The sequence below is a fragment of the Bombus affinis genome, chromosome 16, assembly GCF_024516045.1.
Source record: "Bombus affinis isolate iyBomAffi1 chromosome 16, iyBomAffi1.2, whole genome shotgun sequence".
In the NCBI taxonomy this organism is placed as follows: Eukaryota; Metazoa; Arthropoda; class Insecta; order Hymenoptera; family Apidae; genus Bombus; species Bombus affinis.
Window position 1 is genome coordinate 2685720 of NC_066359.1, and position 16703 is coordinate 2702422.

A 16703-nucleotide genomic window follows, 5' to 3' on the forward strand; every position below is an offset into this window, starting at 1 on the left:
CATTGAAACGTGTAATTACAATGTTTTTAGTAACTAACGAAAACGGTTTCCGATTTATTTATGACGTGTCTAATTTAGAATTTGTAAAAATGTTTGTTTCGTTACATGAATTAAAAAATAAAATAATAGATTAAAATAAGTGAATCGATATTAAGCGTAATTGTACTTTTGATTCGTAAAACGATTACATTTGTTCGAAGCATATTGATAATGAAAGGAAAAAGAAAAAGAAAGGAAAGGGCACGAAAACGGGCAGCACACGGTCATGGCATCGATTCAATTGCCAAGAAACAACTTTCTTTAGCGTAATGCAGAAGAAAAAATATTAAATGAAAAAAAAAAAAAAAAAAGAAAAATGTATTGACGCGAGCGAGGGAACTCTTCTCAGTGACAAATAATAATAACTCGTGAACACGAAACATGGCGAGGTAAATTTCGGTCGAGCCTGTAGGATATTTCCTGCGGTGGGCATATGGCGAGGGGTAGAGTTCCGAGAAGGTTCCCACGGTCAATAGCTTTCGTGGCGGTGAGGCTTGAAAGTGCTCGAGGGGCCCTCCCTACTACTCGTTATTCGCAATATTTTCAAAAAATCTCCTTTTCTGAGACCACGATTCGACAAAAGCAAATAAATCTTCTACGAATGATATATCGTTACGAACATTTACAAACATTACAATTAGTTTATTATACATTTTTAATAACATCGTGTAAATCTTTTTTATTTTAAAATCAATAGATTATTTCCCATAGATCCTTCTAATCCCAATTGAAAACGAGGGCTTTTAATTGCTACTCCTGTTATTGATTACTTGCCGCCAAGTCGAGGGAAACTTTCGGCTAGCTTCGTTAATTATTTTAAGCGTAGACTGCAACGTTAATAAAAAAAATAACTCCGTTATAATAAGCTTTTTAACTAAGAATCAATAAGTCTCGATAAACACTGTGTAAATCGCTTAATTTGTTAATCTTTCGCCATCTTTGATGGTAATTTTTTTTTTGATGACACATACGTAAAACGACATTGTGCAACATGCAAACGTCGATTAAAGCAGTAAGCGGTATAAGATTTTAATTTGATGTGCAATTAGAAATCCATAATTTATGTGGACACGAATATCGTAAATTACTTACAAATTAATTCTTTTCGTTAAAAATGATTTATCAAAAAGAAGAAAATACTAGTACGAAAATAATTTTTGTGCACAATAATTATTCCCTTTCTCGTCGCTAGCGAACACGACCCCGAATCAAAATGACGATTCGTCGTACGAGTGCAAACGTGACATTGCACAGAGTGCATTGAGCGGCAAAACAATGGCTTTCATCACCGGAAATACATGTTATATCAGTGAGGTTTCCCGGTAATACACTCACTCTCTTCCCGCCGAAAGTTACGTCGAGGTCCATTCTGCTCACGATGAATCACTCATTCAGTTCGATTTGACACACAAGCCAGCCAACCGATTGTTTATTTTTTACGAAGCGTTGTACGCTTGATAAATAATTGCTATGGTGATGTGCTCACGGCCGCCTACGCTATCGAATCGACGGAGCGCGGCAAATGTATGAATCTCGTGGCCGATCGTGAATTTATCGTGTCCAAACGGTCTAAAAATACCGGCAACGCGCAGGGGCAAAAAAAAGAAGAAAAATATCGTCGAACCGCTCAATTACTGACAGATTAATCCGCTGCTATTAACAGTCGTGTGCAAACACGAACGTAAACATATATGCATCGTAATACTCAATAAACTCTGTGCAGGAAGAAAGGTAGAAAAAAAAATTAGAGTTGAAAGCATCATGACTGCCCCCTTGTACCTTGACACTCGAAAGCTAGAATGGCTCGGCGGGCCGGCTAAGACGAAATATTTTTTCGTAATTTTTCGTTGAGGCTTGCGTGAACGGCACGTAAATAAAGCGTAACTAGACCTACCGTGTGTTTGACAATCCTTAAAGCACGTCGTCCTCGCGGGCAAGCACCACTTTCACACATATATTTACAAGAGAATTATGCGATTTTTGGCAGCGACCATGTATAAACGGACACCGACACAAGACCCCCTTTACGGAACTGAAGTAACGTTGACGGGAGGCTCGTGAACAAAGACCACGCACGATTTCAAATCTCGTCCTGACGATTGGCCGGCCGCAGTCACGTGGCTTTACCGCCCTCTCCTTATTGGCTGTTCACTACGGGTTGCGAGGACATTTTAAACGATGTACTTATGCACATGGCTGACAAAGGGATACGCACCAGGGAATTTTCTTTTCTATTTTTTTACAGAAATATTATCTCTATTAAATGTAATAATTTTTTACTAATAAAATTATTCGTTAAATCGGCAATCAATCAATAGACACTGCAGTATCCGCGTTAAGAATGGCAACAATTGTACGACTTCTCCCTTACCTTCCCCACTTCAAAATGGCCGAATCCAAACAATGCACAGAAAATCATTCACGCTCGTTATATTTCGATATGTTTTAATTTCATGTGCGACTTAAAAAAATCTTAATATTTTTTATCATTCCCTAAATGTAAAATATTTTACAATCTATGCTGGAAACGCGAAAATCATTCGTGACAGTAAATCGAAAACATTGGACGAGTCCATCGTTCTAATTGAGAGGGGAGCGCGGCAGTCCCGTCAAGAATGAAGCACAGCAATAATGGCGGGAATATACACACACGTATACATATTTATCGACTTTGTGTGGAAAAACATAAGTCAACGTTACCCTGTGAAACAGATTTGTACGCACTGTATCGAATTAAAAATATAATATATATAACACTAAATAAATATATAACATAAATATATAACATAAATATATAACACTAACGTGTATCAATATGATTAATTTGTTGCAGAATTTTGGGCAAAATATTAATTCTTTAGCCCATCGAGATCAATAGCTTTGTTATATCTATTTTTTTTAAATAAATACATATATTTGAGAGTCGTTAATGATCCCGCAGTCAATGTGATATAAAGCGCAGAAGAAAAAGAACAAATATATTTGTTGTATTGTGCATAAAAATATATAATTACCATAGACATAGTTTTTGTCATGGTTTATATAAAATATATTTAATTATTTAAACATTTACGTATATATGTGCATTATGTATACATAATATATGTATATAAAACTTTTTTCAGCAATTCTACGCTTTGCAGATAATAAGGAACATTAAATCCTGTGGTCTCAAATGCTGCTACGTACAATTATACAGTCAAAAATAAACCATATTCATTGTTTTTTAGTATGGTACTTGATCTTTTACAACATAACTTGTACTTAAAAAAATAGTATCGATTGTTTTCTGATTTCATATTCTGATTTCAGTTAGTTCACTAGAGAGATTGATAAATGCATTTCCCAATACCTGATTCAGAATGATTTGACTGTTGTGTTTTGTTCCTCTCGATGAGACCTTCTTTTCGTTACTCTTCAACCACGCACTTCGTTTCTAAACCATTTGTTCATTTTTCTACATTCTCTCAGTCTTGTTCCAAGTTATTCCTTAATCATCGAGACCAACTGCATGTTAATACATTTACTTCCACTAGACAGTTATGGCTTTCTATAAATCTTTCAATTAATAACAACTTGATAATAATAAAAACATATTTTTGTAACAATTATAAATATTTGAAACATATATAACTTTCTAAAACTTTATGAATTATTGCACTATGTTTCGTTCACTCAGGAACGTTAGTAAACTTCTGCACTTCTTCTTAACTCCTATTATTAATCTTAATTTTTGACTTTGGTATTTGAAATAAAGGTACACTATTTTAAAAAGCGTGTGATGTTAGAGACTTAATATCATCTGGTTAGATATTTGCTACTGCTGGTATTATTTTCATATATATATCAATGCCCTTTAAGAATATATCTTTGTTCAGATATTCATCGTGATCGTGAAGAAGTATTTTCGTTTTATTCATGGGTGAAAAACCAATGGAAGGTATTCCAACCTAAGGTAGAAAACAGACTTTTAAAAATTTGTTTATCGTTTTACACCATTGAAAGTTGACAAAATATCGTTTACCGTTTTATACCAATAAAAAATTAATAGAAGAGATATTTACCTGTCTTATATAGCGACTGTCTGTTCCGCCTGGAAAGATTCCTATTTGCAACTTTATCTTAAGATCGTCGCAAGCTTTTTTAAAAGCGATCCAGAAGGGATTAGAATCATCTAACTTTGTGTTCTCGATCTTGGGATCTTTTTGTTCGAACGAATACGTAACATCGGCACCAGCTTCCTCACACCATCTTTTGATCATAGCTTCGAACTCGGTGTGATCGACGGAAGGCTCAATTCGAATATCAAAAATTGCCGTTAACGAAGTAGGTACTACGTTTGTTTGCACGCCACCCTGAAACAAATTATATTTTTCCATTATTAGTACAACACGGAATATTTTACTTCGTTGTTTTTAAACATCAAAATTTAAAAAACTGACTCACTGTGTAATATTTTCCTAAACGCGCAGACATGTAATATTTAAAACACAAATTAATTATGCTTCTTCAAAATATAAGATAAAAGCATGAATAAATAAAATTATAATGTGAATAATAAAATATAAGCCAAGCAATAAATCCCCAAAAACTATATACCTTCAGTTGCGTTAAGTTTATGGTTGTAACATCGCCAATCTGTACTTTTGGATCTTTCAACTTTTCTTTCTCCTGAGCTCTGTAGTCCATAAAACGATCAATTATAACTCTTATTTTTTCACCAGCTGTATTATCATGTAAAATGGATCCATGACCAGGAGTACCCTTACATTCTACTTCGACATGCCAAATTGCTCTTTCACCATAAAACATATAAAAATATTCTTCGGGCGAAGCTACACCTTCATCCAGAGAGAAACCAATATTCAACTCTTTGAAGTCCTTGGTACGTACAAAATCTTTCATGCCAAGCTCTCCTCCTATTTCTTCATCAGGTACAAAGGAGATATGGATAGTTCTCTTAAAATGTTGTTTAGCAAGTTTTAAACGGCGAATTGCTTCCAAATATTGAATTCCAACACATTTCATGTCCTGGCTACCACGAGCATAAATGTTTCCTTTCTCATCCATATGAGCACTAAAAGGTGCATAGGTCCATTTATCCTGAAAAGTTTTATTTGTTAATTATATTTATTCATTAGGTTTTTTCTTTAATATTAATTTCTCAGGTCTGGTATTAGTTCACTGTACCAGCATATGTTTCCTCAAGGTTGATGCACTGATGCTTACAACTTTTTCAATACGTTTCTTATACCATATAAATATGTTTTTCATACCATAAGATAGACTGAAAATCACTTTGTGGTAATGAAAGGTTTGGTAGCGAAAATACTTGTTTACTTAATACCAAATACCAAAACAATACCACACAAAAGTCAATCGCTTTGCAGACCATACGAATGGAATAACAGAATTCTGAGAAATTAAGAATTAACACATTTACGTTATCATACGTACTTCAAATACAGGTACAACATCCATGTGACTATTTAATAGAATAGCTGGTTTTGCTGGTTCTGTTCCTATCCACGTTATGACAACAATTGGTTTATTTGCCTGGACATGATACACTTTAATAGGTAAATTGAGAGATTCTGCCTGTTTCCGAAGGAATGCAACACAATCATCTGCGAAATGAAAGATTTGAATTAGTATCAATTAATTAATATCATATATCTATATTTAACACAAAGATATCAAATCATCCTATTATTTAAAACTGGAGTAAGAATTTCTGAAATTCTTTTGCATATCGGTTATCTTATTTTGTTTGTATCACAAATTTATCTTATCTTTCGTTATGATCGACATTTCTTACGAAAAGATTTACAAAGACACAAACAGTTAATTACTCTTGACGTAACTGCTTTGATAAATTATAAAATCCCATGTTTACAGCACAATCATCGTTCCGACGACTCGTTATCGTCGGTAAACTGAATTAGATTGAACAGACATAAAAAACAAACAATGCAATACGAGAATTAAAAAGAATTTCTAATTTAGGTCAGTCACGAATCGTACTTGCGTAATGTTCATATCCAAGCCAAATTCATCCAAGCTAAATTTCAAATTTTTGTCGGAAGGTAAAACAGAAGTTCGGAGATGATTTTACAAAAGGTCTAGAGGCACACCGTCAGTTGAATAAAAAGATACAGAGGTAGAAATAACATTCCACACAGGGTGGGGCATGCAATGGCTGGATAGCGTCTCCGACGCTTCGAAGTTGGATTGGTTGGGCTAACTGGCAGATCCGTTCTGTCCCCATGTGAAAACGTGCGAGCATCGTGAATTAACGTGAAGGATTTAACATGAAAACCTAGAAATTCTGTAGTACACCAGAAATGCGTAATTTGTTTAACAAGGAAATGACGGAGTCCGTATTCCGGCACACAATATGCGTGCATAATTTTTACATGACCGTACGTACTTAAAGGTACACGCGTGATGACTGAAAGAGTATTCGCGTTGTTTATCGTGGCAAATAAATTAGGAAAATACAATTAGAGATCAAATATGTAAAATTGCTTACCGTAATTGATGTTCGGTTGGACAGAAGGTATCCGCAAATATTCGCGAAAATTCTCTACAGCTGTTGCGTTCAGCTGAGCTTGTGAGGACGAAGACATTGTACCGTCTGCTGATCGTCGCGTCGGATGCCGCTTAGTCGACTGTCATACCTAGCACCCATAGCAGACGCCTGCCGCTTGTCTCGGCCAATTGCCGGTGATTATCGCTAGTGACGTAAACAAAACTCGATCAATCGAAACGCGTGGACAGGAATGGCGGGTTCGCAAGCGTTTCTTTGAAAAATAGATAAGATTAGAAAACGAAAATACTTTGTTTGATCAATGAGTACGTCCTTTCTGTGCGGAAAGTTTTTGCGATAAACCACCTGACAACAGTTGATGTACAATATAGTATATAAGAAATTTGGACACTCGGTACAACTGAATCGAGATATTGATATTTTTACTATATTTGGAATATTACGGCAGAAGAATGTTTCTCTACTATTAATTCTTTAGTTCGTGGCGTAAATGGGATCAAGTATTCTACTAAATTAAAATTAAATCAAGGAATATACTTGTATCAATCGCGTTTCATATTTATCTCTAATAAATAGCTGACACTTTTTAAAATCTATAGAATTTTAAAATGTGGTTGGAAACACATTTGTATTCCAATTATTTTAACATGTCAACTTTTTCGTAAAAGCAATTTTCATCCACATTTAATTATTGCTTTCTTATTTATGTCAATTAATATAAACTATTTTTTTTATCAATATCTGCTAAATTGTATATAGTTACCTGAAATAAAATCAGAGACGAAAATTAGATTACAGAGCTTTATTTGATGTATTTCTTATATGTTTGTAATAATCTGGAAGTGTCCAAATACTTACGTAATGTACATATACAGTAGCTCATCAAAGTATTCGAATACTTCTAGAAACTTTTTACCTATATATTTTACAAAACGTTTTTAAATTTCATTATTATTATAACGGGAGATGTTATTATCGTAATTATATTGGTTAAATTTGAAACGGATCGAACTATTTATTGGAAGCATATATTACATTATATAAATCAAGCATACAATTCACTATATTAATAAGCCAGAATATGTAATGAGACGATCTTTAACACTATTTGTATATTTAAGATTGCTATTCATACTGTATAATAATATTTCATTAAATTTATGTTTGCAATAGATGTCTTGTAACTTCTAAGTACATTTTCGGATTGGTTTTAAATTTTATTGTTATAAATACGATAGTCATGTTTCATAATAATGCCAACGAAATTTCCAAAAGTTCCGTGTAATGAACATAATATACTCATCAAAATTTTCTATAATAATAATTCTAGTTTTATATATTCTAGTGTTTTCGTGAGCCACTGTACGTATACGACGGTTGATTTCATTATCAGATAACGAACCAAATAAAGATGATGACCGAAAAACAAACTTCGAATACACGTGGATACGAGAGAGGATATGAGAGATCAAGGTTGATACACATGGAAAGAGATCGTTAAGACTTGTTAATTCGTAAAATGTATTCCGATTTATTAAATTTCATGTATGCCTAAATATGAGCTCTTTACACGTTACGCCATAATATTATATTCATATAGAGGTTGATATCGGAGAGCTTGTTACATCCAATAATCGATAGTACGAATTAAATTATTATACAATGTAGAATATACTGCAACGTGGCTAATAACTAGGCACATACATGTAACAATGAATTGCAAATAAAAAAATTATGTGTTCAGGTATAATTATGGAGACGAACTTTCTCTTTTATATATATATGTATATGTATATATATATATGTATGTGTATATATATATATGTACATATAATAATAATATAATAATAATAATAATCACTACTGATCTGTATTATTTACAACATTGAAACTATTGTACTAACGAGTTTTTTACTAAGTTTTTTGTCTTCTCATCTCTATAACACGGCTTACTTATATCTTTATATGTAGCAACAGAACGCCTTTGTCACTTTATCAGAATGTCCATTATACAGATAGGTTAGAGCAATCAGAGAGAGAATTATACAACGAATAGAATACATTACAAAGCTGAACGTATGTGTAATCGCAAAAAGCAATTTTATTACCATTCTTCTGCTTTTTTTTGTTACTTTTCCTTTCAATTGCCGTTCTCTGTTTTACGTGGATTTTTCCACTCGCCTCTTAATAGATGTTCTGTTTCTTTTTCTTTCGAAAGATCTCAAAGGAGACGTTCATACTTAAATTTATCTTACAAAAGTATGTACAAGTTTCACAGTACTGCCAACCAGGTGATGAACATAAAGCTATACACACCCTTATCTCACATTCGCACCTGGTTAACACAAGTAACTTACACTAGTATACATGTTTATTACAAAATATCGGCTAAAGTATAAAGGAATACCAAATGCCAAAAATATCGCTCGTTTAGCTCTCCTCATAGCCTTTCTTCTCGAATTGCAAGTATTTTTCCATGACATTATTTTGTCTATGCTCCTTCTCTTTTGTTTTCTTTTTTTCTTTTTAATAAAATCTGCAGTCAAATAAACAGAAGTTAAACAGTAAGTAGTTGAAGAACTCGATACACTGTAGTTTTATATTTTTTCTATTACTAGCGAAATCCATAGAATGCAGTGGGATTTCAGTAAAATTCATTCTTCTGTATTCCGTTTTTTTTAAATATCTTATTCCCTAGTTACAGATCTCTCTAAACTTTAGTGTCGTGTTTAAAAATTTGTGTTTTAAGCATGTTACAACGGTAAAACGTGGCTTTGTCATTTGCTAAAACCTCGCATTTTTTGTAACTACATAAATTTACCAATTGTGATCACTTTTTGATTATTCGTTTGAAACTGAATGAATACATAAAAAAGTGATGAACAGATCGATCTGTTGGCTCGTGAAAACTCTTCGAGGAACTATATGTATACGTATTAAATATATTTTTCATTTATCCGAAATGTTGTTATCGAAATCTTAAATTGTACATAATTTCTCACTTCTTCGTTATTAGAAAATACTTTATTTTTCTTTGTCCGTGCGAATAAGTAAAATTTAGTGCCTCGAAAAGTTTTCTAGGTCAGTTCTTTACACATCAAGTATATCGATCAAAATGCTTTTCTTTCTCTAGTACTGTATTTAATGTTTGATTCGATAATTGCTTCCTATATCCTATGATGTTTATAATTGTTGCACATGGGAAAAGATCAGCGGAAAGTAAGAAATATTTATGGCCTTCAGATTCAGCAAAGTTTAAACTCTTTTCAGCTAGAAATTTTCCCTTCGACCGAGAAAAGTAATTCGTTGTGTGTATTTCTTTTGGGTAGAATGTTAACCATGAGTCTAAAATCTGCGAAATATACAAAAGCCGGACAGTTATAACTCATATTACAACGAGGAACTCCCAATAAGAAATCGTAATTAATTAACATATTTAATATATATATATGTACACACGACAAATACGCGAGAATTCCGATATGAAATCTTTGTACAACACGCTAATCTTAAATTACACCGCTGTGTACACTGGGAGAATTGTCCTTAATCAAATGTACCATTTACATTCGTCAAATAAAAATACAAGAAAAATAATGATCACCGGACTAAAAAGGAAGAAAAGAAAGTAACGAAAATAGATTTACAACACAAATAAATAAACTTTTAGAAAAACAAAAAATTAGATATCTTGTTTAATACGCGTATAGAACAACTAGAACAATTTACAAATTTCGAGAACGAAAAAGATGTACTCTAACTATGTATTCGTTAATTCGTTTTCTCTCTTTTTCGTTTACAAAAAATAGCTTACGATTCTCCTGACATACTAATTTCATTTTTCTTACTGCAGCTTATATTCTCTTCCTCTCTCTCTCTCTCCCTCTCTCTTTCTCTCCCACTCTTTCTCTCTTTTATACATTCTTTCTCTAAATCGCCTCTTAAAGAGCTTTGTACTTCAGAATGAATGTTCAGTTTCAGGACTTCCACGGATCATCAAATAAAAGATATTTGTCGCGGAGACGCCTCTCAGTATCAACTAAAAACATGTTGTACTGTCGATCGTGTTATAGAAAAACAACGAAGAAAAATTAGAAAATTTGAGCGCAAAAGAACAATTCTTAAAAGAAAAGATGTGTCAGACTCTTAGCAGGAGGTACAGAGTGACGAAATCGACGTGGGAACATTCAGTCTAGGGCCTGTACAATTTTACCCTAAACAGGCCTGTTTCCTTCCCATCGAATCGACATTATTGTCACAATGGAATTAAAAAGCGAAAATTCCAATTATCCGATAATGAACCTGGCACTGTACAGTGATATCATCACTTAGATTTATTATTTACTTTTCCTAAAATTCCGATCATGCTGATACTCTTTTCTTTTTTGTTCTTTCTATAAAAAAAAAGAAGAAAAAGAAAGAAAGAAAAAAAGAAAAAATAAAACATGAAAATAAAAATAAAAATTGCAACTCACAGCACAGTGTTTGAATTTTTTCTGTATCTCTCCCTCGATCTTTAACTTAAATGTACATTTCGATACCGTTATATTATGCATATATGCAAATGATATTTACAGAAAAATCGTATAATATTGGTATGCACATTTTGTGTATCTGTTTTTGTGTATGTGTGTATACATATATAATATATATAATTGTCAGATGTGGGCTCCGAATATCACGATTATCGTTCGGATTAATTTCAGCTTTGTTACAATTTCGCCACAATTGGACTAGTGCTATATATAAACATTTTTTAGGGCACCACTTCTCCGATATAAAAAGTGTACGCGGCGTACGATACACTTTTGGCCATAATGCTTAGATGCCAGTAGTTTCCTTAAACACGGTCGTATAATGCGTGAGAGCACTACGTTTTATTTCCTTTCATTCCTTTCGATTTCTTTCTTTTCTGTTTAAAATACTTAATTATCACTTTAGGCCACACGAATTCCATCGAGTGCGTCTCCGAAACCATCAGTAGTATTAATATTCCTTGTTTCTCCTTTCACAGTCAACGATGTATGCGCATAAACGTTTTTAATACAAGAGAGAACAGTGTAGCACCTGGTATCACGAATCTCTTCTGATTTACTGTCAGTTGCGTGCGCGAATCATCATCTTATCATATAATCTAAATACCCTTTTGCTAGAACACGAATGACGTTAAATAGAAGAGATCGTGAATTTATATTCTGTTCCACTCAAGATATCTTGTTTCACCCCCTTCCCTTCTCTCAGGCCAGGGAGGATAACTTAACACTTTAATCTAATGGAATTAAGCGACCAGCTGCGAGTTTCGTTTTTGTTCGAAACCAATCGACAAATTAACTCGCGATCCGACCAAATCTAATAAAAATTTTTCCAGCTAAAAACTTTTCGACAGCGCTACCTTTTATGTGGGTTAAGACCTTGGTGCCGGGTGATTATAAAACTGTTTCTGTGATTGGCCAGATGCAGGATACATTTGATTTCCAGGTGGCGGTGTAACAGGCGTGTACTTGGAGATCGATACTGCTGTGGTAGACGGCGGAATAAACTGGGGAGGATACGGATTTGAGCCTGGCGGTGCTTGAGACGCTTGGGGTACTAAGAATTGTTGTGGCTGTTTATTCGCAGATGCCTGAGGTGTAGCGTTCGAATAGACCTGTTGCGAAGAATTCTGTGGAACTGTGAAGTTTGGGTACTGAACGGGACAAGGTTTAGCTTGGAACTGAGAATAATGGATGGATGCAGATCCTGGAGGAGGTATATAGGGTTGAGGAGGCAATTGAGGTACCGGGAAACCTGGTGGAGTATTTGATACAGTAGGATGAGGCGGAGATGTTTTACGCGCTTTCAGTATTGCCTCTGCCGTTAAACCTGTAACGATTTACAGTCATGTAAAAAGTAATGAAATGACAGAAGAGAATAGTAATATTTACCATGTTTGCGAGCTCTTTCCTCTTCGTCGTCGCTGAGGAACAATCCAAATTCTCGTTTTAATCTTTCTGTAAGATTTTCTCTTTGACGTTCGACTAAAGTTGGCGCGGCAGACCAACCAATCGTCCCTTCCTCACCGCCTATAAGAGTATAAAATGTTTTAACAAAATAATTTATAATTTTTGACGCTTAAACCTATTATTATTATCTCAACCTTAAACCTCTTAGTATCCTCTATATTAACCTTTCTTTTCCTCGCCTTCCACGTTCGTGAAAAGCGGTAATGTGGTTAAGGTTGGTACATCAAGAGATAATGAGATTTTGGAACCTTCCTCATCGGAACTGAGTGACGATGTTCCACTGCTCGCACTGTCTGATCTACCTCTAGCTCCTCCCTTATCTGTTGTAGAAGCATCACTTGACGGTTCAGGTTCTGGAGGCGTGCCAGACGATTGCTGTTTGCGTTTACGGTATTCTGATATGGACAACTAGAACAGCAAATTACTTTTGAATAAACAAGAAACACATGGTAGAATAACTTCGAAGTAGGAATTTTATTCTATAGTTATTCTAACCTTTCGTTTAACAGGGGGGATTGTTTCGGGTTTAAATGCAGGAGCTGGCATACTATTTGGAACGACAGTTCTCGGATCCTTTAATCGTTTGATTTCCTTAGGCGGAGCTTCCTCCTCTTTTACTGGAGTTTCTTCATTGTGAATATTTTGAGGGATTGGTTTTGTCGTACACTCTTGTATCTCTATAATCTGCTCAGAAGTTTCAGACTTTGGCTCGATGTATGGTGTATTATTTTCTTCGATAACTTCTTCTTTAGCGCTCTCGTTTGTTAGATCATCTAACTTAGCTTCCAGCAATTCCCTTAACGCCGTCGAGAGCATAGACTTTTGTTCACCATTTTTGGATTCATCTTCTGTCTCCATATCAATGGTAGATTCGATAATAGCTGCTTCAAAATTCAATTGGCTTTTTGGAGCACTTGTTGCTTCTGTCTTTTTACGAATTCGTTCACTTAATGGTGGAATGGAATGAAAACTCTTTGGTGGTTCTGTGATGGATTCTGTGTCCATGTTGGAAGACACAGACTCAAAAATGGATTCTTCGGATGAAGTAACGAACGCGGACGGCTGTTCAATTTTCTGAGATTCCTGGCTCTGTTCGATTTCTTTAATGTTATTCTCAATGATACATTCTGGTTCGGATTTGCTTCCGAATTCTTTGAATAACTTTTCCTCGTGGTTTAAATTGAATGATTTGAATGATGGCGACTCGTATTTCACATCATCTATGTCTTTATCCTCAGATTCGGAATCTTCTTTGGAGCTCTCCATCAGACCCTCAATACCATCCATGCTTTTATCCTTCTCCGAACTAGTGTCTACTTTTTCCTTATAATCATTTCCATCGTCACCAGTAATTTTCTTCATTTGAGCTTCAACGTCAAATTCGTCGATCGACATGTTGTCGTCAGATTTGATTTCGCACTTCGCGTCTTCGAATCTTTTATCATCATCACACTTATCATCTTCAACTTTAACCATCTCACTTATACTACCTCCGAATTCCAGTTTCATCTCAGCCACGCGTTCCTTCAGAATTGCATCCGATTCCATAACAGCGATTGGAGAGCTGAAATCTTCCATTTCTGTGTCTCCTTCGTTTTGATCGACTATCTCGACGGTACCCTTTTCCATATCCAAATTCTCTTCTTTCTTTATAATATATTCCTTCTTGCTCTTATTTTTCTGATGACCAACCGGTTCGTTTTTAACAGATCGCAATTCATTCTTGATAAAAGATTTTGACTCCAAGTGCATGTAAGTGTCACAATCCATTTCATCTTTCTCTTCTTTTTTCATTCCGATGTTCTCTTCTTTCATTATCGAAGTGTCTATCACTAAATGTTTCTCGGATTTTACTGTTTTAAGATGAAAATCCTGTGGAATATCTATCGAAAGTTTTTGTCGTACGGCCTCGTTTGAATTCGCGTGTTCGTGCGAGGCAACCTCTTGCTTTACAGATTCTGTTGTCGTGTGACCTTCTTCATTCTGATCAACCAACGAGGATTGTAGGTGTTCGATGAAATCGTCCTGAAAAAAATGGTTTGATTAAAAATCAACTTCCTATTAATTTACAAAAAAACATTTCAACATACAATCAAACAGCAACTTACTTCAGCAGGACACAAAGATCTATTATTCGGAGTGGACTCAGGAACTAACATAGTAGGTGTAGTGGGTGGAGTGTAATTGTCTGACGATAAACTTTCTCTAGCTATCCTTCTTTTCTTCGGTGGAGCTACCATTTCACTGGCCGGCGGACTCTCCGGTCGACTATTTGGTGAATCACATTCTTCAGAAATGGCTTGACGTAACCATCTTTTCTTGGCAGATCCCGTAGAAACAGGGCAAACCGTATTTCCACTGATTGCCTGTTGTTTGCGTTGCGGCGGTGAATCGCATATTCCAGATACTGAATTCGCCGCCTGCACAAGAGTGGCTAAACTTTTGGCTGCATAACTCTGCGATAAGAATTCTGCAGATGAGTCCGTCGGCAAAGAAAAATCCGAAGACCTGCAAAGAGGATTTATCGAATTCGTCGCAGAAGCCGGTGGTAATGTTGGTAACGGTGATATCTGAGATATATTGCTTTGCGGTGGATCGGGTGACTCTTTTAACCATTCATTCATTAGAACTTTCTTGGTTTTCGGAAATTTGAAGCCAGGAGCTAGAGGACCAACCGCCGCTGCGACTAACAAGCAAGCCGAGGATAAAGGAGTGGATGGAGTTGAACTTTGGGAGCTGCTGCTTGCACCGCTGTCACAGGTTGGACTTTTAACTGGCGTTGGTTGTTGCAAAGGAGGCGAACTCGGTCCAGGTGCGTTAGAATTTGCTAAAGCTAACAGTAAACCAGCAGCCGTTGGTATTCCTTGATGAGCAGCTGTAGTAACGTTTTCGTTCGTACTTTTCGCAGGAGCATGCAGGTGATAAGGAGCATCTCGACTTTGCGAATGATTTTGGCTCAACAAAGGTGGCGACTGCATCGAATTGCTTTCTTCTCCGGACGATTCGTCTGAATCCGCGGAATTCAATCTGGTTCTTCGACTGCTACTTTGCGATTGAGAAGTACTAGTAGTCCTTGCTCTACCCTTTCTTCTCTTCCGCCTTAAAGGTCTATCGGAATTTTGTTGTTTTTGCTTTGTTTGTATCGTGACACTATGACTATCTTCATTATCGCTATGCGTACCACCAGACTCCTTCCGCTGTGCATTTCGTGCTTGAACTTCTTGTTTCCTTTGTTCTGCTTTTTCGAGCCTCTCGAAAGCTTTCATAATAGCTTCCATCTTTCTCTCTTCTCTGGTCATCTTCTTCTTGTCTTTCTTAGTTTCTGACACTATTGGTTGACTTAAATTCGGAGAAGTTTGTGGCTGCTGCACTAACGTAAGCGTTTCCTCTTTAGGTATTTGGCGCACCGTATTTGCAACGGTGGTTGTAACTGTCCTTCTTGGTGGCGCGGATACCGATGATGACACTGTCGTCGGCGGTGGTGCAGGTTGCGTGATGACAGTATTATTGGATATCACGGTCGAGGAATCGCTGTCCTCGCAAATTGTGTTTCGTCTACCCCTTCGTCTCCTCTCTCGGCCATCTGCATTCTCAGCCAATGCTCCGTTGCTTCCTCTTCTATTCAACTGATTTAGAGACACTATTTGACATTCCCTTGGGTTATTACACGCACAGACAATGGGCATCATGGGGCCATTTGGATTAGGCGATAGCAAGAGATCATGTTGTTCGTGTCTGATCGTAATTTCGGCATTTTTCTCAATCGCGCTTGTAGTCACAATATACAAATGTAACGTTCCTTTTTCTATACAATGTTTCACTTCCGCGTTAGGTTTACAACTACGTCGCACAAATCTAGCATCGTTTCCATACGTTCTTGTGTCTACACAGACTTCTGTTCCGTCTCGTGGTAATCGATAAAAGAATACAAAGGGTCCGGGCCTCTGGGTATGATGCCTTCCTTGAGGATAGGACGGTCGATGTTGCGTACTTAACATATACTTTCCTCGTAATTCAACGACGGGTGTGTTTGGTGGGAGATACATCGTTGCTACTAAAAACTATATAAGAAGAGTAAAAAATTTTTTAAGATACTTATTTTTCTTAAAAAA

General features: G+C 35.7%; 3 protein-coding genes and 1 long non-coding RNA gene across 10 annotated transcripts in view; 1 reads left to right on the plus strand and 3 right to left on the minus strand.

Annotated features, from left to right (window-relative positions):
• Positions 1–2577, minus strand: part of LOC126925616 (uncharacterized) — a 31683-nt gene extending 29106 nt beyond the window's left edge. The window contains exon 1 of the mRNA XM_050741378.1: positions 1934–2577. The gene's annotated coding sequence lies outside the window, so the exon portion shown is untranslated. The remainder of the gene's footprint in view (positions 1–1933) is intronic.
• A 53-nt stretch (positions 2578–2630) lies between these two features.
• LOC126925621 (uncharacterized) lies at positions 2631–3296 on the plus strand. Its single transcript, XR_007714024.1, has 2 exons — positions 2631–2755; positions 2873–3296. It is a non-coding gene; the product is annotated as an uncharacterized LOC126925621 (long non-coding RNA).
• On the minus strand, positions 3021–6738 carry LOC126925617 (aminoacylase-1-like). The gene is made up of 5 exons (XM_050741379.1): positions 6572–6738; positions 5497–5666; positions 4639–5142; positions 4104–4394; positions 3021–3989 (listed from the first exon to the last, which is right to left on the minus strand). Exons 1-5 carry the CDS (start codon positions 6666–6668, stop codon positions 3846–3848), a joined length of 1206 nt encoding a protein of 401 aa, XP_050597336.1. The 5' UTR covers positions 6669–6738; the 3' UTR covers positions 3021–3845.
• A 1355-nt stretch (positions 6739–8093) lies between these two features.
• Positions 8094–16703, minus strand: part of LOC126925615 (uncharacterized) — a 32144-nt gene continuing 23534 nt past the window's right edge. For 5 of the 7 annotated variants that reach the window (XM_050741371.1, XM_050741373.1, XM_050741374.1 and 2 more), the window contains 5 exons: positions 14700–16652; positions 13087–14616; positions 12756–12999; positions 12514–12651; positions 8094–12451 (listed from right to left, as the gene is read on the minus strand). In XM_050741371.1, the coding sequence (XP_050597328.1) occupies positions 11994–12451; positions 12514–12651; positions 12756–12999; positions 13087–14616; positions 14700–16652 (4323 nt within the window). In that variant the 3' untranslated portion in view covers positions 8094–11993. Of the gene's footprint in view, positions 12452–12513; positions 12652–12725; positions 13016–13086; positions 14617–14699; positions 16653–16703 lie in introns of those variants that run through there. The other 2 variants (XM_050741375.1, XM_050741377.1) reach the window with 2 other exon arrangements.